At 40.6% G+C, this 22,579-nt stretch overlaps 1 protein-coding gene across 2 annotated transcripts in view; it reads right to left on the reverse strand.

Annotated features, from left to right (window-relative positions):
• Positions 1–22,579, reverse strand: part of LOC6493945 (mucin-5AC) — a 38,364-nt gene that overhangs the window by 14,143 nt on the left and 1,642 nt on the right. The window contains exons 2-3 of one of the 2 annotated variants that reach the window (XM_032455609.2): positions 12,248–12,373; positions 4,757–4,959 (exon numbers count right to left, since the gene is read on the reverse strand). In XM_032455609.2, the coding sequence (XP_032311500.1) occupies positions 4,757–4,958 (202 nt within the window). In that variant the 5' untranslated portion in view covers position 4,959; positions 12,248–12,373. Of the gene's footprint in view, positions 1–4,756; positions 4,960–12,247; positions 12,374–22,579 lie in introns of those variants that run through there. The other variant, XM_032455610.2, reaches the window with a different exon arrangement.

The raw sequence follows: 22,579 nt of genomic DNA on the forward strand, positions 1-22,579 counted from the left end.
TTTGTTGATTAGATCTCCCCATTCAGATCTCACTGTATAAAATAAAAGTGCGTGGGTTTCGGAGGTGTTGCCGTCGACAGTTTAATTGACACCAATTCGAATTCGCATTCGGTTGAGAATTTGCAATTCCGAAAAGGTTCGGCTGATGGCAAGTGGGTTCACTTATTAATTAATCATTGGCAAGGAAAAAAGAAATAAAAGTTGCCCCACTCGACATGCAAATTGGCAACACACTAGCCAATATTGTGAAAATCAAATGGCAAACGGCTCTGCAGCTTTTCAGTTTCTTTTAGTAATTGGAGACCTTTGCGAGCGGATGTGAGCTCGGCCAGTCTTTGCTTTTGGATTGTTGTACCGCTCGATTGGGGAAGGTCAAGTGAGCCACGCCCCCTGCCAACCGCCAAGCGCCCAGCACCCACTTGGGGATACCATGTGGGCAGGGCAGCTTATCCGCTTAGCAAGTGCTGAGTTCACTTGCGTGGAATAAAAATAGAGAAGCCAGAGCCCAGAACCCAAACAAAGCGCCGAGAATTGCACAATTCTGTCTGCGTTGGCTGCTTTTCAGAGGCAACTTTTTTAGCCAACCAAACGGGTCTCTAGGCCTTCAGATGTTGTGCATACTACAAGTCTAATAGTCACTTGCAATGCAGTAAACCTCGGGCATTCGACTGGCCAAGGTTCGCCGAGTTTGTTTGGTCAAAGAGTTCAGCCTGGCGTTTCGTTTATTTTCCAAACTTACGGCGTAATATTTTCAAATAGGGTGTGATGTCAATGGTGGGATAGCTCTCACGTTTTGACCCGGCTAGTTACGGGTGCATTTCGGCCGTATAGATTAGAAGTGATAGCCAATGCTTATTAATAGCAAACAGAGCTATCAGCAAACTATTAGAGATTACTCAAGAAAAGCGCCAGGCACTTGATGTTTTCATACGTAATCTGGAGGGCTTTTAAAATATGTATTTTTGGGTTAAGTAAATAGTACTAAGAAGCTATGAAAAGGGGTATTTGTTTGATTAATTCTGGCATAGACATAAATAGAATTTAGATTCATAGAAACCTTCTAGGCAAGCGACTTCTAGCCTACATATTGTGTCGAATAGCCTATATAGTATATTTTTTCACAATGGCTTTATAAAAAAGTCAATTGACTGCTAAAAGTTCTACAAATAAACTAGGTAAACTGACTTATGTAGTGGATGTGTTAAGTAGGCAAAACCTGGCAACTTTCTTGGCCTATTAGCTAAAACTTTTTATATAAGATCAGTCCTTATCAGACCGCTCCCGGGGGAAACCTGTCATTGTACAATCTTTCGGCCAGAAGCAATCAGACGTCTGCATGTCGATGGCCACGGGCTTATCAGTCCCAGCCTGGACAAAACCGTATTGGTTATTGTGGTGGCCCTCGAAAGAGCCAAATCACAAATCATCAAAAGAAAACAACTAGCTGGGAGGCGCAAAATTGGTTACACAATTCATGGTACTCCAATTAGAGGCGTCTGGCCAATTGGCTCGATTGGGTCTGCGGCTCCTCGTAACCAGTCGAGGTCCAAGCCGGGGATGGAGCCCAAAAATCATATCATCACCGCTCGATAAGCCACTTATATAATGATGTATCATTTGGGCCAGGAGAAGTCTAATTGGCGGGGTCAGCTTTGTTTTGGTTCACTCAACTGTATGATCGGGTTACAACCCACACTCAGCCCCGAAAAAATTCCGAAAATGTCTGCTTCGTTCTAGTTCCAAAAAATAAACAATGCGTTTTATTACCTGCTTAAATGTGTTTGCTTTTTAGCCGAAAATAGCAGCAGATGTTTTATTCAAATTCAAAGGCGAAATTCCCCGAATTGTTTACTCTGTTGATCGACAAGATACAATCTCGCAGATGTATTTTTTAAGTACATACAATATGTATCCCTTGTACTTGTACTGCCTTTAACAATTAGTCGAACTTCACTCCACCACACACAACTTTGCACTCTGTCTGATGACTGACTTTTCCGATATTATTGATTAAACTTTCCTGCCCGAGAGTAATAAAAACTTTGATGTATCTGACGGATACGGATTCGGATTCGGATTTGAGTATGGTTCGAGCGCGTGTTGTTTTGAGCAGAACCGATTTGAATGCGACTCGATTGCGACTGCAACTCGCGACAACAGCGACAATTCAATTAGTGCAGCACCCGTTCGGCGCGTTCGGCAGCGAAATAATCTCACCTGTACAGGTGGAGCGGAGCGGACAGAATGAATTGAATCAATGGGACAACGGCGGCGTGGAAATCGAAAAGTACACACACTCAGGCACTCACACGCTCGTACTCAGATACTCGGATAGCCGTATAGTCGCGAACTGAAATTGAAATCTACGAAAACGAAACGAAGCGAAAAAAAGCCGAGGAGACCGCACAAAACAAAAAAGTAATGAAAAACACACACCAAATACGTTATATACAAAAGAGCCGAACGGCTAACTGAACTGAACAGAGTGAACTGCGTTTGAGCCAGGCCAGCACACCATCATCGACAGGCGCTGCCGCGGAGAAGGCGACTGCCGCAGTCGCGGTTTTGGCCAATTGGTTGCGTCGCCGTGTCGTACTTAGCCGGGTTCCGTTGCCAAATCGGGCTGATTAGCGTATTTCTTGGCCCACTGCAGGTGTCGCCCCGGGGGGCTAACAGAGCGCTGTTTGGTGGCTAACAGCACAGTGGGCGCCAAAAGTCAGGATGTGGTCAAGTTTGTTGATGTCACCTCAGAGGTCACCATGTCGTATGAGTAATCATCACTCTGACATATAAGAATATTTCATCCCAAAATATCATTTCCCACACCTTAAAAATAAAAGTGATGAGATCAAAATCAAGTAATTTGGTTCGAATAATTTATTTTGGTATTTCCATTTTTTGTTTTTTTTTTAATAATGCAAAAATATATTTCCCGAAAAAATTCAGAATTAAACGACCTGTTACTTTCTAAAATTAAGCCTGTGACGAAAATACTTTCAAGGGAAAATCTGGGTATTTGTACAAGATATTTAAAAATGTATGCATTCTGAGAAAATATACCTCTTAAGCTAGAATAAACCTATTTTTTTGCATTCTTTCGTAACCTACCTAGGCGACTGTCCAAATTCAGTTCTTTATGGATCATTTTATTTTTTAATCTTATTATTTTAATGCATGCTTTTTGAAAACTGTTTAATTGTATAAATTATAATTTTAAAGAATCTCTTGTCTTTAATGCATCCAATATTGGGACTAAAAGGTGATAAATAACACAATGATATAAATTCTACTATTGTGGGTAAACAAAATTATTTTGCAATTAAACTTTAGTACGATTTCACCCACTGTCCACCCAACTCGAACACATTTCTTTCATGCAGATATATTCATTATGCTTAAATTTATGTATATCTGGGCCATTATTGTTGGTGGCACTTCTTTTGTGGGTGTTGTCATAACAACAATAGTTTATGTGCTCCAAAATGGTACCAGTTTCCATTCCAATTCCCCCTTCCCACCCATAGAACCCGCGAAAAGAACGCTTGTGGTCGATTTCGACATGCATTCGCATTGGCCGTAGAAAGTCGGGGGCGTTAATTAGCACGTGTAGTCGGTATTACCCGCAATTATATAAAAATTATCCAGTTATTCAGTTGCCGGCGGTGGTCGTATGAGGGCGAGCCCATCCACCAACAAAACCGAAAACCAAACAAGACAAAGGCCGGTTCACATGTTGTTACTAATGTTGGTTCGAGTCTGTGGATGTGGCCCAATCTGAATATGCATATGTATTTTGGCCACCTTTATCTCTGGCTCATTGTATCTGTATCGGTGTTTGTATCTGCTGTGGGTGGGGGCGAAACCGAAAGCTAGCCAAGAGAGCCATCTAATTATGCACATACGAACTAAAAATCACTAAGCAAACGAACTCTTTCTAACCGTCTTGTTTTCCCCATTTTGTGACTGGAGTGGAGGAGTCGTACGACCCCTAGGCCCTATAGGGTATCTCCGACAATTGCGCGGCTTTGTCTTCCCAACAAATCGCAGAGTTGGTTGCACAGATCTCTGCAAAAACAAACCTTTTATTTTTCCTAGGAAGAGCAACTATATCATTCCATATGATCTATTATACGGCTAGGAGGAAGTGATGTAACCGAAGGTGTAACGACTTTTGGTCAAGGTTGTTTCCCAGTTAAGATGTTTGCCTTTAAAGTCTGATTAAAGTTTATAAATTCGACTGAAGTTGCAACTTCCAAATCCCATTTTTCGCTCGAAGCCCCTTTATAATTCCAACATATCGGTAGCCAACCTTTGGGGAAGGCAATCAAGCCAATCCCCAAGCCTTTTGTGCGTCGTGTCCTGGGGGACCCCATAAAATGATGAACACATGAAGGAGAAAATGTGAGTATTAAAGGCGATTCCCAGAAAAACAGGAGCAAAGCCCCCAGGCAATTTCATAATCCGGGCAAACATCCGTGCTTCAATGATTTAATATGAGAAACATGTTTGTGAAAATAATAACGAAGGAATTTTTTTTGGCCCAAAAATGCTTCGTTACTTTTCAACAGAAGCTTTATTTATAAATTATAATGATAAAAAAAATATTCTCTATAAAAATAATCAATTTTGTGAGCTCATATACCAATATATTTTATTTAAGTTCTACGCATTTTTGACTTTTTATCATTTTTATGAAGGCCTATAAATTTTTATTAAATTTTTGTCAAATGATTTGTTTGACAATTAGCTGACTTACCGGCTGTGGTTGGCTCGTGGCCATCGTTCACCGGACTGGAGATGGGCGTGGAGGTGACGGCCCCGCCGTGCGACCGTCCGCCCTCCGGAGGCAGCGACATTGGCCCGCCGGCTCCGATTCCTGCTCCGCCATCAGTGACATCCAGCTCAGGCTCCAGCGGCGGGGAGTTTTCCCTCACACACGACATCAGGCCGGAAGACATGCTGCAACGAAAATGAAGAGTGAAAAATGAAAACTATTTGTAATTGCCGTCAGCAGATATGTGCGGAATTGATGCAATAAAAGTATGTGGCTGTCGTCTGAGGGAGTGCCCGTGTGACACCGCTTCCGTGTTGGAGTTTCTGCGGATAGGAGAGCACTGGCCCATCAGTCACTGGCCCTGCCTGGACAGGGACATGGACGTCCTGCCACACTGCACTAATGGATCTCCATTATGTCGGTGTTCTGGGGGAAATTAAATGTCATATTGCAATGGCGATGGAAGCCAAGCTGACGGGGGAAACTAACCGGGTAATTGGGCTGCCAAGTCGGATGGTTGTTTAGTTTGGAGTGTGGGCTTAAAGATGATTTATCAGAATTGCGGATAGAAACTTTGCATGCAAAAATAAATGGGAAATTCATGTTTCTAAGCTGCCACTTATTTTACTAGAAGGGTGATTCACATGCCTCCAATGCCTTTGCATGCCTATTTGTTTTTGCAGTTCAGTCAACCCACTCGATCATCCCGAATCAACCAATAAATAAATGTCGTGGCCCCGGAGAGCAGAATGCACTTCCATTTGCACAATGGACTCGCTTGCATCCAAAGGCATTTCAAGGAAAACTATTTCTAACTAGGAATTCGCATTTCTGGCTGAACTTTGTGGCCTGCCCGCTCTGACGCTGATGCTGAGAAGATGTTGATGCCACCACGCCTTGGGCTCATGCCCCGTCTTATGTTGGCTCCTCGTGCTAATGCGGCGGCGGCCACCATGCCGCTGGGTTGTTGTTTTTGGCGCCACAAAGCACGGGTGAGTAATGGTCTCCCCGGTCGGGTGATTCATGCCAAGTTCGGGGATGCCGAACAGACACAGACATTGTGAGATTTACGAGTGTCTTACATCAGCTTATGACGGTATAGGGCTAAGAAAGGGGTCTCGGAACATAAACATGATTTACAAGATACTTGAGGAACTAAGAAGTGCAGCAGTTGCCCTCTTTCAAATATCAGATAATGTTTTATTCTAGAATCAATTAAAAAATAATGGCTATTCTAAGTACAAAATGGTTTATTGATGTCTATCAGTATTTAAATTACATTTGTATATCCATCCTTATTATACTGAATATAAAACATACATATGTATAAGATTTAATAACTATTATTGTAATACCTATTGAAAAATTATTTCTTTATTTGTTGACAATTAATAGCAGCTTAAAGATAAGTTCCATTTAGAGGTTGGGTATTAATATTTTACAAAAAATATTTTTAAAAAAATTGAAAGAAAATAATCAATTTTAAATTATTTTACTAACATTCTGTTAAATCTTTTCCAAAGCTAATAATAGTTACAGTTAATAAGTTTAATTTAAAAACTTATCTATGAAACTGAATAAGATTCAAAGTAGTTTCTAGTACATGATATCCACCATTTTAGTGCATACTTTTGGGCTGTTTGCAAATTGCAGATGTAGAGAAGGCGAGCAATTAGTGCGTCGGGAAATAAACGCTTCAGAAAACCGCAAAGTTAACCCAGTTAGTAGAGCTGTCCAAATAACGCGTCAAGCTGACATTTGACCCCTTTAAGCCAACAAGACCCCGCCCACTTTTCATGTGTGTGTGAATGCCGTGTGTGCCCTGAGAATTTGATGTGCTAATTAGTGGGTTGAGTCCCTCCTGCCCACCAACCAACCAATCTACCAACCTCCCACCCACTCACCCACCAACCCACTCAACGTCTAACCTCCTCCGGGCCCCACAAAAGAGTGCAAATTGCAGTTTAAGCATTTTTGCGCATTGAAATGGAAACTGCAGCCGCCACTCGTGGGTGCAGCGCCTGGTTGTTGCAACAGCGTTGATGAAATGATGAAGCACCACCACGATGATAATTACGATGATGATGTGGACTGACGCGGGGAAAAGAGCAACACAGAGCACACAACTGGAAAATATTCATCACGTTTCGGGATCGGGATTGATTAATTAAACGGAATGAGTGCCACTGCTGGGGGGATTGTGTGAGATTGAATCATATATGGGGTATGGTTCGTAGAACCGATGGAGAACAGACCACTAAGTACACATTAACATTGAACTTGGGGGAATGCCAAGGCGAAATTCATTAAGCCTGCCAATTTAAATGGTCAGACAGATGAATTATTCCTCTAAATACTCTTTTGTGAGTCAAGAGTTAAGGCAAGGGATTACTAGAGAATCGGATGGGTAGAATTCTGTAGTGATTCTATTCTTGGAATGGGAAATGGTAGAAGATATGATAACTTCTACATTATAACTCATACTATAACTTATTTTAGTCTCCTTTGTGTTAGTTACTTTTTTGAAATCTAAATTCCTCTCTTATTACCACTTATAGTAAAAGATAAAAAACAGAAACTTTTAAATTTATGCTGCAGCCATTTCTCAACCGCCCGAAAGTATGCTTTACAACACAATACAAACTTTTGGAAACGTCGTCCGCTACCTGAGATCTAGAGCCGCTTTGGCGCGCTTCTTTGAAAACCGAGACGTGGCCGGGCACTTGGCCAGAAACCCTGAAAGCCACAAGCCGCAAATGTAACTCATCGCCGCCTCGCTGACTGCCGACACGCAGTTTTCTCGACGCTAATATCTCGACGTGGAAATCTAACAAATTAACTTTGACTTTCATTTGCATTTCGCAGATGAGCACACAATCACTCGCACAGCTCACTTGGCAAAGTGGGCAAACATCGCTGGGGAAAAGGAAAACCTGGCCGAAAACAACACTGACAGGCCCCGAGGCCCACAACAAGAGTGTAATAATAAGCAGTCACAAACCATAATTATGTGTGGCATTTGCATAGGGCCAAACTCGCTGTACGTACATACGTACGACTCTGCCGTATAATTGCACTTGCTCATTACACAAATTTGCCAACTTAATTACGAAGAGGCCTCAGACAATGGCCCCAGGAAGCTGGCACTGGCAGGGGTACTGCCACTGATACTGGCTTTAACTCCAGCTCGAGGTAAGCTGCGTTATTCTAGAGTCTGCTTAGGGTATTAGCTACACTGTGATAACAATTTATTGCTTTATTTGTTTATTTAAAAGGATCTAATACATACCTATAACTTACATATATAGGAACTTATACAAGTACCAATATTCTTTGTTTTTTTTTAGTCTATTCTAAAACACAAAACTATAATTTCATAAGAACTTCAATCTTTTGCAGATTCTTTGTTAAAAGTATCCCATTACTATAATGAGTATAGATTTCTTTAAATATATTACTTAAAAAAAACCCCTTAGTTTTTCCCTCAGTGTAGCCACTTGTTTCCGACACTTCAGCACTATTCCAATGGCAAACTGACTAGCTGGCAAGCAGCTTCATTGCAAAACGGCCAAGTGGCATAATGGCCAAGCTAAAGAGCTGGACAAATTGAAAAGGAAAGTGCCCCTGACCGGAAAGCTCACACAGCACAATGGCACAGCGAGCCCCAAACCCCGAATCCAAGCCCGAGTCAAGGTGGAAAAACAAACACATTTCAAAGGCGGAGGAGAGAAGTTCGAAACTGCATGCTCATCGCACATTACAAGATGCAAAAACCTCCGGGTCCGGACCGCGTTACCGCACTCCATTCGCCACCTCACCCTCAGCCGAGTGGATGACCATTAATTTTAATGACCGGGCTTCGACTTTGGGACAATAAACAAATTGGAGCGACGACTTGAAGGTCAACCGAGCTGTGAAAACTCGAAGCTCGAATTGCGACGGAAAAGTGCGAATATAATTAATTTACTCGATTTCCAGTTCGAATTTAAGATTGAAATGCTGTGCACAGCAAAATATTCGTTTTATTAAAGAAAAATTTGCAACACTTTCATTTTAATGCTGTTGCCTTTTTTTGTTGGCCAATTTCCAGCAATTTGATTGAGGGGCTTAATTGAAAAAGCCAAATGAAATATTTGTTTATTTACGAATGCATCATTGTGTATATGTATATTGCTTTTAGATAGTTTTGTTTGCTCCGCAAACATATGTAAATGTTGTATACTGTGGTACTCGAACACACACAAGTCAAGATAACTTTTTGTGGAACTAGCAGAAAATAATGCCGATTGTAGGAAAATGTACATATTAGTTACGATGATGAAGAAAAATTAGAAAATTAGAAGTGAGAGTGAGAGTGATTGGGGCTATTTTTCATTCTTTAGAGACTAAATGGCGGAAAATATTTAGAAATTCACTTTGAATGCAAATTTGACTTTTGACTTCGAAGTAAATATTAAAAGGTTTCATCTATATTCTGGATTTTGTGAAGAATAGAAATATATATGATCATTGATCATTAAGACAGAACACTTTCTATAAAAGTAAAGTTTGCAAAGTACTTATTAAAATTATCATATCGATTTAATTTAATATCTGAGATATCGACCTTACAAAATAAAATATACACATAGACTATTTTTTGACAGAGGTCTATATAATTTTATACCATATTTTATATATCATTCTTATAGAAAATCATAAAATTTCATATAAAATTCCATTTTATTAAAATTTAAAAATGCGTAGAATTCTTAAAGGAAATTATTAATATGATAAACATATTATTATGATTATTATTATTATAATATTATGATAACCAAATCAAGCTAGATGTGTGGAAAAATATATGACATTTTTCCTGTTCCTATTTGAAGGCCAATTGAAATTCAATACAATCGCCATTAAGCTAAAGTCCCAAACCTTCAATAGGCGCCTCCCTTAGTTTCTAGGACAGCACGTTCCATCCCCCATCCAGGGACCCGTAGACCTATGTAATCGCATCTCGTTCTGTTTGATTGGGCTCTTCAGAGGCACTTGTGTTTATATAGTCCCTATTTTCACTCCATTTGACAAATGCCGCCCTATTTTTCCGCCTTGAGTGCGAACTTTGAACCCGAAAGACATTTTCCCTCCCCACTTTCCACTTTCCACGGTCTTATCAATCAATCTGGGCATGATAGATGGAAATCGATGGAAATCAATAGGCGTGCCATGGGGTATGGGAGGCTAAAATTTTGATAAGTAGCGCCTGGCACCCATAACCCATAATAGAGATGACGCAGCAATTGCTGATTCAGAGATTCTGGAACCGATGATGCTGTTGTTGATTTATTTGTTGTTTACTTTTTGGCCGAGCCACTGCGTCGTTTTAATTGACTGCCACATGGGCTGGGGGACTGCTCCCTGCCACCTCCCTATCCCTACGTACGGCGGATCCAGTTCCATGTTGACGGGATTGGCCGACCTTGCGGGGGATCTTCGTGGCTGGGCATGGAAACAACTTTGGGCCTTCAATGTTTTTATTTTCACACTTTTTGTCTTTTTACGATTCGTATGCGTTTTCCGTCCGATGCTGGCCGTTGCCACAACTTGTGGCTGCTGGCGAAGTGAGCGACTGAATCTCCGCCCGAATCCGAGCCACGGAGTTCCCAGCAGCCACGCAATTTATGGTTCGCAAAGGGCAACATATTGGGCTGGTCCGGGAACGGGTGTGGAACGGGGACACGACGAGGGCTCGTGCCCAAGGTCAAGGAGCGCAACTGCGAGATGGCTCTCTCAGTCCCAACTGCTCACTCTCTCTTTTACGTTGTCCTTTTTGCGTGGGCGGCATCAATGGCCAATGAGCGGTTTGGCAGCCACTGTACTTGGCTTGCAAGGAAGTTAGAAATGTTTCGTCCCCATAAAGTTGAACATAAAATAATTAAAATTACACAATTTACAATTTATAGTTATTTTCAGTGTTTAAATTTGTATTACAACTAAAATATATGAATAATATTATTTTCAAACAATTCTTACGATTACAAAGGTATAATCTCTTTATAATCTCTTTGTAACATTCAATAACACAAATTTTAAAAAATTGACTAATATATTAATATTAATCATATAATCTTTTATATAAAATAGTAAAAAAAATAACTAAAAAAAACTATCAAAAATATAATAAAGTTATTATTTTATTTGCGATTAACAACTATTTAATATAAATTGTACAACATATTTTAACAAATATTAATTTATATTTACCGAAAAGCCATGCTCAAAATTAATTATTATTATTTTAATATTCAAAGTTCAAATCCCGCTCTTGTTTGGTTTTTTGCAAAGAAAAGTTTTATTTATGCATTCTTTCCAAATGGAATTTTTTCGAACACCTTTTTTTGAGTTACATTTTACGACCTCTAGAAACACCGAAATACAATATTTAAGTTTTTGCGATATCGTCTCGATAAACATTAAAAACATTTGCATTCCAAACTTGTTCTATTGCCAAAATTCAGGTTGGGGGAGAATAAACCTGAGAATAAAACCGAAATTTGTAGACACATTCCTGGCCCCAATATTAGATCATGTTTAAAAACACCCAAGCCGAATTCCGACGAAATCCCGCTCATAAATTATGAAAGTGACAAACATGTTGCCTGCATAATGTTGCCAGGACCACGTCCTCCTCTCTCCGCGCAGGCGCACTTCCGGCCGTCAAAACCAAAAGTGAAAAGCCTCCGAGTACGATTTCGGGTGAAAGTTGGCCGGAGAGAGCCTGACCTAGTCAACGAAATCGTCAGGAGCCTGTCGCAGGATAACCAAATAAGGCAAAAAGCAATATATACTTCCTTCCGCTCTCTTGGGCCAGAATCCTTGTGGTTCTGTTTCTGGAGGGTGGCCGGTCGGCGCAAAGTTTCCACCTTCTTGAAAATTAGTCAAGGAAGCCGTCGTTTCCTTTTGGCCAAGAGGACAAGGCAAGGTTAGCCAGCTTATTGGCCCATAAACACGTGTTCAAATATGGGCTAATCAGTCCGGTTGCATGGGGCTTGGATTACCCAGAGTCTCAAGGTCGATCTGCCACCAAGGTCGCCGAACAATGAAGGCAAAAACGGCATTGTAATCAGAATGAAAACCCCAAAACGAAGCTCACATTACCATAACAAAGGCAGAGCCAGTCGCCCCAGAAATCTCTCCAGGTGCGAATATATTTATGGACCATCGCATATACTTGCGGTGTGACTTTCGAAGGGCTCCCCCTTCTCATAAACATTAATTTGTTTACAGAAGCAGAATGTTTCCTCTGGCTCTCATAAAAGTTGAGCAACAGCCCTATAGACATTATAGAATAGAGTCTATGGAATGCTCTAATTGGGGATAATAATTTTGGTAGCCTCTTTGGCAAGTATTAGGAAAAACAGACTAGAAGATCAAAGCAAATTATGAATATTGTTCACTACCCAGACTTCCACTCATTGCCCAACTCACCTGATTCGGCTAAGTTCCTCTGAGTATTAGTTTTTGGAGGCAAAACAAAGATTTTCCGCCTTTCGATTATGTTTTCGTGGAGCGCTGATGGTTGTTACATTGTTCGAACCGTCTTTTGTCGATGATCTATAAAAAAAAGAAGAAACAGACATCGGATTGAGTAAATTGTTTTCATTTTCGAGTAGTCGCTCCCAAGGTTGGATCAGCTGGTTTGCTGAGTGCCACATGTGTGGGGCATGTGTATCCCCCAAGTTCTATGAGCTATTTATGAACCCATCAAGTTCACCCGAAACAGACAGCGAATGATCTATGACAAAGAGAAAATAAATACTACAATTAACGATTACTAATTGGCTCAGTAAAGTCAGTTAATGTACTAACTATAGTTCCCTTCTTTATTGTCCACCTCTAAGACTAACGGTTTAGTAAGAATATATTATAATATCTGTCGAAAAATATCGAAAAGCCACATGTGGCGACTCCTGCTCGGAAATCAATCAACACATTAGCCGGTCAGTGACCCCAAATACGGGCGTGAACCCCGGGCCAAATAAGGAGCCGGATAAGGACGAAAGTCGTCCGTAAATCTTGATTATCCCCCGGCACTACAATGGCTCAAAAGGACTAAGGGCCGGCGCATTACGTAAGGTTGAATACCAAAAAGTGGATTCATTTTGTCACGTTTCAGCCAAGCCCGTGGCCAAAACCAAAGGAATTTTCCCCATTTTCCACATTGGGCTAGGCTTTCCATCCCCCTGTTGCCCTGTTGCCCCCTCGCCCTCCTTAACCCCTTTGAATTTGCATATCCATATCGCATATCATGCGCTGTATTGAAAGCTGGTGCCCCATTATGAGGATATGAGGCCATCCGACTCGGGCCTACCAACCAACCACCCAGTCGCCGACAACCCACTGTGGAGTGCGTGTCCTCAGCTGATTTGCATACAAATGGCCCGGCAAAAATGTCGAAGCGACCGAAAAGGGGAAAGTCTAAGGATCGAGGTCCTTTTTGGCGAAAGTTTGACTTTCCTGCACCCAGTCTGCAATTAAATAAAGTTCACATAACAAAGTTAAAGGATGCAGGAATCCAACTTCAAGGAGCTCTAGATAATCTTCTTACGAAAATAAATTTAATTTACCAAAAATTTAATAGTAATCTAACGATTGTAACTAAAAACTTAATGTTTATTTATTCTTCTCTCCGAAAAAAGTGGAAAATAGTATTTGAAGAATTTAAAGTAAAATAACAATTAATGAGAAACTGACTGAACATATTTTTAATTGATTAAAAATAAAAACTGCAATATTGAATTGAATCAAATTTGTGTTTAAAACTTGTTCAATAAATACATTATAGAATGACATACTAGAAGGTAAGAAAATAATATTAGAAATAGAATTTATAACAAAATTTACTCCGAAATACTTCTAAAACAGCAATTTTTCACAATTCTTGATGTATTTTTTACAACAATATTTTAGGAAAAATTTTGAAAGTTTATTTTTTGAAATTTTCGTTTTTCCTAGTGACAATGATTTATGTTATGGTATCTGTGAAAAACTTACTAGACTTTGCAATGTAATCATTCCTAAAATTTCCAGGTATTTTTGACCCACTTCAAGGCAGTGTGTTACATCCAATTAGACCTATTACCGTAAGACCTGGCCAAAACATAAATATAAAAGCCTGGCAGTTGCAGCCGCTTGGAAACAAATGGTGATCTGATTTCCTCCGATTTCCAAGCTTTTCCCGGTAAATAACGCCGCAGATACCAATCGGGCCATCGAGCAGCTGCTGCCCACTGCACTGGGCTTTCAGTCTCAGATGTGTTTATGCAAATGGCCATCGTCTCCGTCTCCACCTCCATCTACCGACCTGGCCAGTGGCTTAGAACGAGCCGTAAACTTTCACTGCCCACACGCCTGGGATGGCCCTTCGGTTATCTAATTGGAGTGCACGCCGGAGAAGATTAATTGCAGGGAGAGATTTCTTCGAGGGCCATCTCCGCATCTCCATGGCCGCGGATGGAGCGCGATCCGAAGATGAGCACTTACAATGGGCCCCCAAAAAACAAATGATGAAAAGTAAAAGTTTGTGTTCAAACAATCGAACAATGCACTGAGTGATGAATCCATGAATAAATTAAACGATCTTGAATTCTGAACGGGTTTTGGCCGTTTTTTATCGCTCGCCGTTCGGCATTAATTTTATGCTTTTGCTTTTCCAAAGTCTGTTTCTATGAGGCTTAATTGAATTTCGTTTGTTTTAGTTTTCTCCAAATTAGTTTCGTTTTTGGCCACACCGAGGCCCTAAAACTAATGTATGCAGGGGCTCTGTCGAAACCGCAAGTGAGTCGGATTCTAGAAGAATGCGGAGTGTCGGGCGCCAGAAATCGACCAGGAAATGCTCTCACTCATCGAGGCAACGAAATATTGTCCGCCAACACCAAAAATAACCAGCAATTTTTTGGCAAAGCCATAAATGTGTTCATACAATAGTTTGTGTCGTATATGGAATGGGTGTTGAGGGTATATATTTAAAATGCATATATTCCGCATCTGCCATTTGAGAATTTTCTTTTTCCGGAATGTTATGGCTCACTTTTCCCGCCCCGGCAATTGCCGCAAATAGGTCATTGGGAAGGCGGGTCGCTGAACCCTCTTGGCCGCCGCAAACCAAATTTATTTATGGAAAATTTTGTCGCATAACTTCTCGGGGCGCTTGCCAAGCCAAGTAGTCTCTGGTAATGCAAAACTTCAATGCCAGGCGAATAAAAGTAAAACCAAGAAACTGAAAACTGAAAACTGGAAAACCACATGACCACATCGGTGGCCGACAAAAGCCAGCTCGGAGCCGACAATAAGAGCCAAAACTTAATAATAACACATCCACTTAATGGCTGCCATATAAGAGTGTTGTTACCCAACGAATGTTTGTCCCAAATTGAATTCTCGATTTTATACTCCTCGTTGGGCAGAGAGGTTCCCTGGTTTGGTGTCTAAATTATTCCCAAACCGCTCTCCACGAGACTTTCGAATGGAAAATCGAAGTCATCATCGATGTGGCATTAAATTAACATTTTCTACTCCGCACTTCTACTCTTCTGGGCTCTCCCCCTTTTCCGTGTGTATTTCGCTTGGCTGGCTTTTCGTATCCCCTCCTTTTATTCGTTTTTTGTTGAAAATAAAACCAACCGATCCGATCCGATCTGAGCTGAGCTGAACTGAACAGAACTTGCCACTTCAGCGGGGGTCCGGCAGTTGAGAAGTTGAAGAGCCCGGGGCTTTGGCTATTCGATAAAAACACTCCATCGTTCTCTCTTTTTTTTACCCCTTTTTTATCCCCCATTTGTTGTTGGGAAGAAGATCATCCACGACCAGATTCCTCACTTCATTTTATTTGCTTCCCCCTCGGTTCAGAAACTCGTTTCTGTTAATTGTTGCGTTAATTTATATTCTCCGGGCACTTGGGCCAAAAAAGTAACAAGACGATGCCACACTTAATATGCTCTGATTGCGTTGTGTAATACATATAACCAGCTACTTATTCTGAATATATCATATTAGGAATTGAACTCATCATCTTTCAAATACCCCTAAATGACTAAAATTCTCTTGAAAAAGAAGCACGAACTGCTCAACTTCCTTATAAGCCTAACTCTTCGAACTGCCCGTGATGAGAGCCCAGTTAGTCATAGTTTTCTGGCCGTTAGTCACCCCTGGCACTGCACCGGGCTGGGAACAAAGGCGGATCACTGCCTTGGGGGCATGATTCGATCCATGGGCGATCTCAGTTTCAATATGAGGCCATCAAACGGAGAATCGTAAGTCCGGAGCCACGCCCCTCCCCAGTCCAGTTTATAGTTTTCCGAGCCTCAAGTCAATGGGGCTTGACCATGGGTGGTGGGGACCCTGCGATAAAACTACATATTTTTATTAAACAGAGAGGGTTCAAGAAACCCCTTATCATTAGGCGTTTTTCTGGGTTATCTAACAAGGGACTTTGTTCACTATTCTTACTATGAGTAAGAGTATAATATCTGAGCTAAAGCTATAAACTGCAATGCCTATTTGTAGAGAACATATTGAATAAATTAAGACACTTATTAAGTCATAGTTGCTTAAACAAACATTGAAATATTTCAGAGACTGCCAGCTGCCAAACAAACACGAGGCTCAAATATATCAATATTTGTCGGAACCTCCGTAAACAGAAGCAATTAAAACCGTATTAAGAAGCCACAAGCTCGAAAGTAAACAGCAATAAATAAATCAGGAATAAGTATAATTAATGCACATGGAAATTATATATTCCTACCCTACTAATGTATGGGGGAAAGTAATTATTATTTGACCATGAAAGGAAACATTCTAGTTGGGATAAGGCCCCAAAAGTAAAGCCCCTCTATTTCGTGGGCGTTGGGGAAAAGTGAGAGGAAACCGCTTCCAGAAAACAAACAGCAACGGTCGAGTAATTTGCAAGCACGCTGAAAATGAAAATGAAATTCAATTGCGAAATTAAATTTCATTGAATTTAATTGCTGCAATGATCGGATCGACAAACAAAACAAGCCGCGTCAGATCGAACCCGTCTAATCAAAGCCAGCGGAGCGCGAAATCCGCCAACTGACTTCTGAACACATTCCTTTCGCCGACTGCAGATGCGATCTGGTTTCGCTATAGCTTTTTATATATTGTATAATACTATATAGAAATTAAATTCTAATCAGTGGGTGTGGTGAGTACCCCGGATGGGAGCCCATGAAACAATCTCAAGCTCATTATCTGTTTCGGGTTTGAATTTTAGTAAAAAGCATTCCAGAGACATCGCTTCCTTGTATTTATTTCCAAAAGGGAAAGTCAAGCGTATAACAAATTACAAATTTCTAAATGAAACCTCCGAAAAAAGTCAATCTGGGCAAAAATTAATATTTTATCTTCTATAATTTATTGACCTTTTAGAGCAGAAGAGGTCATTAGCTGTAGCCCGAAACAAGCTTTGAAAGCGACAGAAACCTGTAAAGAAATGTTTAATGTCCCATTGTCTGTCTTTGATTTATTTAAAACAGCTTTACAAAAACTTGAAAAGAATTAGAAAATTATCAGCCACAATTTCAAGGTAAATATCACAAAAAAAGTATTACTTTTTGTTCCAAAATCCGATTATTGTGGGCCTGACCTTAGTCTTAAACACAACACCCATGGGCAGGCAGTACACCTGAAGACCTAATGGACGTGGCCCAAAAAGAAAAACTAAAAAAGAGTACAAAAAATTAAAGTACGCTAATAGCGCGCAAATTATAAAAGAAAAGCATCAAAAAGATTGGCCAACATTAATGGCTAATCGTTTTAACCTTTTGTGAGGCTCTTGTGCATAAAAAGTGAAATTACAAACACGGTTTTGTGTATCTCCGTACCTCTCTCCGTCTCTTTTTGCCTATCCGCTTCCATCTCTTTCTGCTCCCGGACACTGGGCCGGACACGAGACCTGATCTTGGCCAAGAAGTCGGCGCCGGGAGTGCAGAAGAGCCGCAGATTAGAGCGGCCAAAAAGGTGTCTTTAGCCCCTCTTCGCTGCCCCACAGAATGTGGCCCGCTGGAGCGACAGAGACGCAGCAACGACAATTTTTTAGCATTAACCCAAATAAAAGTAAAGCAGCCAAAAAATATAAATAAATAAAACCACACACACCACCACACACCGGCCGAAACAAAGCGCGGGGAGAATAGAGGTCGAATGTGGGCCATTGTGTCGATTGTCGATTGAATATTTGATGCGACCGGAGAGGCCATGTAATTATGCGCAAGAAAGAACGGTTCAAAAACCGCCACAGCCACACGCCCACCAGCTCACCTTTACGGCCCCACACTGGGAGAAATATCTGAGGGAAACTGATCGTTCCATAAGGCTTGGATGCTGAGAGGCATATAGTTTATATTTATTATTGTACTTATATTTTCTAAAAATGGTTTTAGGTTGAGAATTTATTTTCAGTTTTATCTAAAAATCTATTTCATATATCTTTTTTAAATCCTATATTTATATTAAACTATTTTAAAGATATGTAGGACCAAGAAACTTATCTAATTATTAATTTGACTTATTCAAAATATTTTTTACAAGTTGATATACTTTCTGTAATATATAGTTCCAGTGATTCCAGTTTCTTAGACCTTTTATAGGGAATATATTACTGAAAACCATTGTAAACTTATTTTATTTTTATAAATATTTAACTAAATAAATATATTTAATGACGCACATTGTTTGTTATATATTTGTTTATACGGAAAATAATTTCCTTAGAAGTATTAGATTAATAAAAGAGATTTAAGCCTCGTTTATTGATTTTTGTTTTTTTTTTAAATAAAAGAATTGTTTATTTCAATAAAGAATGTGTTTAAAGTTCAAACTTTAAACATTGTTACTAGACACCAAATTTGTGAAATCGTTTTTCTCTGTACACCTGTAGGAATGGAACCTGTTGCCCCGAAGCCTGAAGCTCTTTCCGACTCGCTGTCGATTGTAAAGTGAGTTGCGTACTTGTGTTCTTGTTATTTTGTAATTTGCCATGCAAAGCACGTGCAATTGTCTCGACCCAGCCCAGTCCCCCCTCGCTTCAGATGACGTAAAAGACAGAATAGACGTATTCTTCAGTCACTTCGCCGATGCACTCGTCGCTCCGTCGTTCTGGCCAAGTTTCTGCCCGCCACCGTGAAGGTCTCCGCTGGATTGTCTCGTCATCGTTCTAGCGTTCTGGTTTGGGCATTAGACGCTCGTCTGAGATACAGATACAAGAGTCTCTGAGCCCTGTATGTGTGTCATTGTGGCAATTGATTTGAGTCGCGTGCATGCAACCCGATAAACCATTGTGAGCGGCGTGAATATGAATGTGCTGCCCCCCTAGGCCTTGTTACTGTTTCGAGGCTTGTGCCAGGAATGGCTAATGAGATGGCCAAAACGGGCCGAAGTACTTGTCAATGGGGCTCGTAGCAATTGTATTGGCTTTATAGCGAAATCTAATAATGCAAATGGCTTCGGGATGACATTAAGGCCCAAAACCTATGAAGTAATTAGGTTCCATCTCACCCATCCGTTAACAAGGCTTTTAATTACGCCCATTACGGCCAACAGAATTGGCGAAAAGCGACGAAACAGCTAACTGTTTGGCACAACGCAATTCGAATTAATTAAACTTTGCGGGGAGTGGGTATACGTATATGGACCACGCCCTGAAATTTCAGAGACTATGCCATGAAATCACTAGATGCCTAAAAGGCCAACTTCCGACGAGAGTGATCGCATTCCGCCCGAGAATCGGATGACTCATCCGAGCAATATGGGATGTTTTGAGAGACATGGCAGGGGGCACTCAATAAATTTTAATTAACACTTGTTGGCCATGTTTCAGGAACATCTTTTGGCCAAGTGGCTGCAATTCTTCAATTCGCTTTTGCCGCTCGGCTCCAACCACTTTTTCCGCCACATGAGAAGACGTTAGCTCGTCTTGGCCGTTTTCATTGCTCCTCTTTGGCTCGATTTTAGTGATTAATGGGTGCGTTACCGTTGGGATTTAGTGCGCGACTGACTCCGACTTTGAGCCGGGCTCTGAGCCACCCCCTCCCACTGCCTCCCAGCGCCGCCCATGTTGGATTTTCATGCCTTTTCAATTACGCTTCACTGTTTGAATTTTGCGCCACATTTTTTTAATGCTGAAACCATAAAAGTGGGCATGTGTGCGCGAATATAAAATATATAACGCGAGTATGTATGTGCGGAAAAATAAAAAAACAAAATTGACTAAAATACGAGCCGGGCTGGAAGACTCGCCTCGTTAGCAGCACAATAATATTAAGCCACATACGAGAGTACGAACGAGCTCTGAAATTAGTTTCGAATTTTGAAAAACTCACTTCGCCGTGGCGGAGTGGCGGAATGTCTTAGTCACGCCACCTGCTGCAATCCATCGCATGGGGCACAAGTACTGGTAAGTATGTTAGGTAGGAAGGTACTAAGCGCTCTCCAAAACAATTGTTTTTCGGTAAGCATTGGCCAACAAAGCGCGTTTGTTTCCAAACAGCCAAACACAGTAACTGTGCCAAGTGCTCGAGAGACTGTCAAGGTCGTCTGCAGGTGTTCTTTTTGATTCGAGCATCCATACTTTTATAACCAATTCATTCGATTATCTTTGTTAAATCAAGGGCTAGAAATTATAGGCTATAATCAATCAATGATTCAAATTATTTACTAAAACTTATTGGTTTAGTTCCTAAAACATTATATTAAAGAATGAACTAATACTACATTATTTGGGTTTCAAAATGTTTTGTTTCAAAAAGAGCTACCTAGCCTTGACTAGACTAGGTTCTCAAATATAGATTAATAAAACAAGTTAGATTTACGCTATGATTTCTGAAACAACCTACCATTTCTTACATATTCCCTTGTAACTTAATTTGTATAAATTAATTTGTATTTCCTGTAAAAGAAATTACTCGACAAAAACCCCTTCAGACTCGACACTCGATAAGGCTTCATCCACAAAATGTATCTTAAAGGCTGGCTTATCGGAAATTACCCATTGAACGCATTCAGAGTGGCCCCATGCAGCGCCGGGAAGGGAAATGCAGACAAATGGAGGAGAAAAACAAAGCCGGGATGCATACGATAACTCCATGTCCCGGGTAATATGAGACAGCTGAGGGAACAAAACATAACAAAATAATCAAAACCGTCGGCGGATAAACGCTCGAGTGCAGGTCAAAAAGGAAGAAGGACCCCGCTCCCCGACTCATTTGATGTCCTCTGCAAACACTCTAGTTCGTATCCGTCGGGGTCGGGGTCGGGCACGGTGTCGGTGTCGGGGCACTCGAATTGTATCTCATGGATGCAAACCCCCAGCTGACTCATTCCTTCAGATACGAACAGGTTGGCCAACCGCACACACACACACACCGCAAATACACACACAAGCCCACACAACTGAGCAAACATTGCAAATAACAAAAACTACGCCCAAGCTCTGAAAATGCATGGAAATTAACAAAACGAAATGGAATAAATACAAAAAATTAAAAGGTTCGGGATCTCCTGGCATGTTCGACTAAAAGATACCTTTTTACAATCTAACAATTCGCCTTTAAATTATCAAATAGATGTCAGAGCTATAGATAGCTAAAGAGTTGTTTGATAAACACATTCTCATTTAATTCTTCTTATAAATGTCATAATTGAGTCTTTAACTACTTTTAGGGTTTAATTTTGGGAATATTCACTTCCTATATGAAAATAATTTTTCTGGCCATTTGAATCCTGAAATAAGTTTATAGAAATCCATAAAAAGAAAATTTCTATAAAATCTACATCTTCAAAAAGTAATATCCAGCTATAAATTTCTAATTTTCTAAAATCTAAAATATAAGAGTAAAATTATACATGAAATCTAAACTTTCGTACAAACCTAGACTATTTCTAAAAGGAAAATGGCACTGAAAATGTTATGTCTTTATATAAAATTTGAAAAATGTTTTTTGGGGAACTATAAAAAGTATTCTAGAATTTAATTCTTGACTTTTCTTTTTTAAAGTAAAACTTAAAGACTCGACCAGTTGGGATAAATTGAATTTTAAAATGGTAAAATATTAAAATATTAAAGGAAATAAATTTCATAAATAATATTTTCATGTTCTGGTTTTTAAAAGCTATTTTTATATCAATTTCTATTCTTATTCGACGCTTTAGGTCCATCCAATTAAAAACGTATCTCTGCCCAACCAATTAGGCGCACGGCCCTCTTGGAACCCTTGTAGGGTATTCTCTGTCAGCCAAAGGCGCCCTGAGAAACACAAGACGATGACGACAAAATTTACTTTAGACCAAGCTCAAGCTCAAGCGTCTCTGTCTCAGTCTTCGTCTGGGTCTCCGGCTCCTTGGTCCGCACTTGTGCTCGATGCAATCGGCCAGTGGATTCGAACGAAGGGTACTTGAAAAAGTGCATGCGGGTTCATTTCCTGTTTGCTCTTGCCATTTCATCTGGCCCATGGACCTGGCCGGAGCGCAACAGGGAGGGAAGAGGCTTCGAGCTTCTCTTCTTGCCATTTCTTGCCATTTTGCGCTGTCAGCCGAACTCGACGACAAACATGCCCAACATGCTTTTCGCAGACTCGAAGGTTTTTGCTCGAGTATTTTTCATGTTTTCCACCATTTTCTTTTGGGCCGCTTTGGCTGGCAACTTTTGCCTTCTTTTCTGCACTTTGCCCGCTTAGCCGTATAGCCGCTCTCTAATTTGCCTTCAGCATTTAACGATCATCGCGTATCGGCTCGGGCCCGGGC

The sequence above is a fragment of the Drosophila ananassae genome, chromosome 3L (assembly GCF_017639315.1).
Source record: "Drosophila ananassae strain 14024-0371.13 chromosome 3L, ASM1763931v2, whole genome shotgun sequence".
Classification (NCBI taxonomy): domain Eukaryota; kingdom Metazoa; phylum Arthropoda; class Insecta; order Diptera; family Drosophilidae; genus Drosophila; species Drosophila ananassae.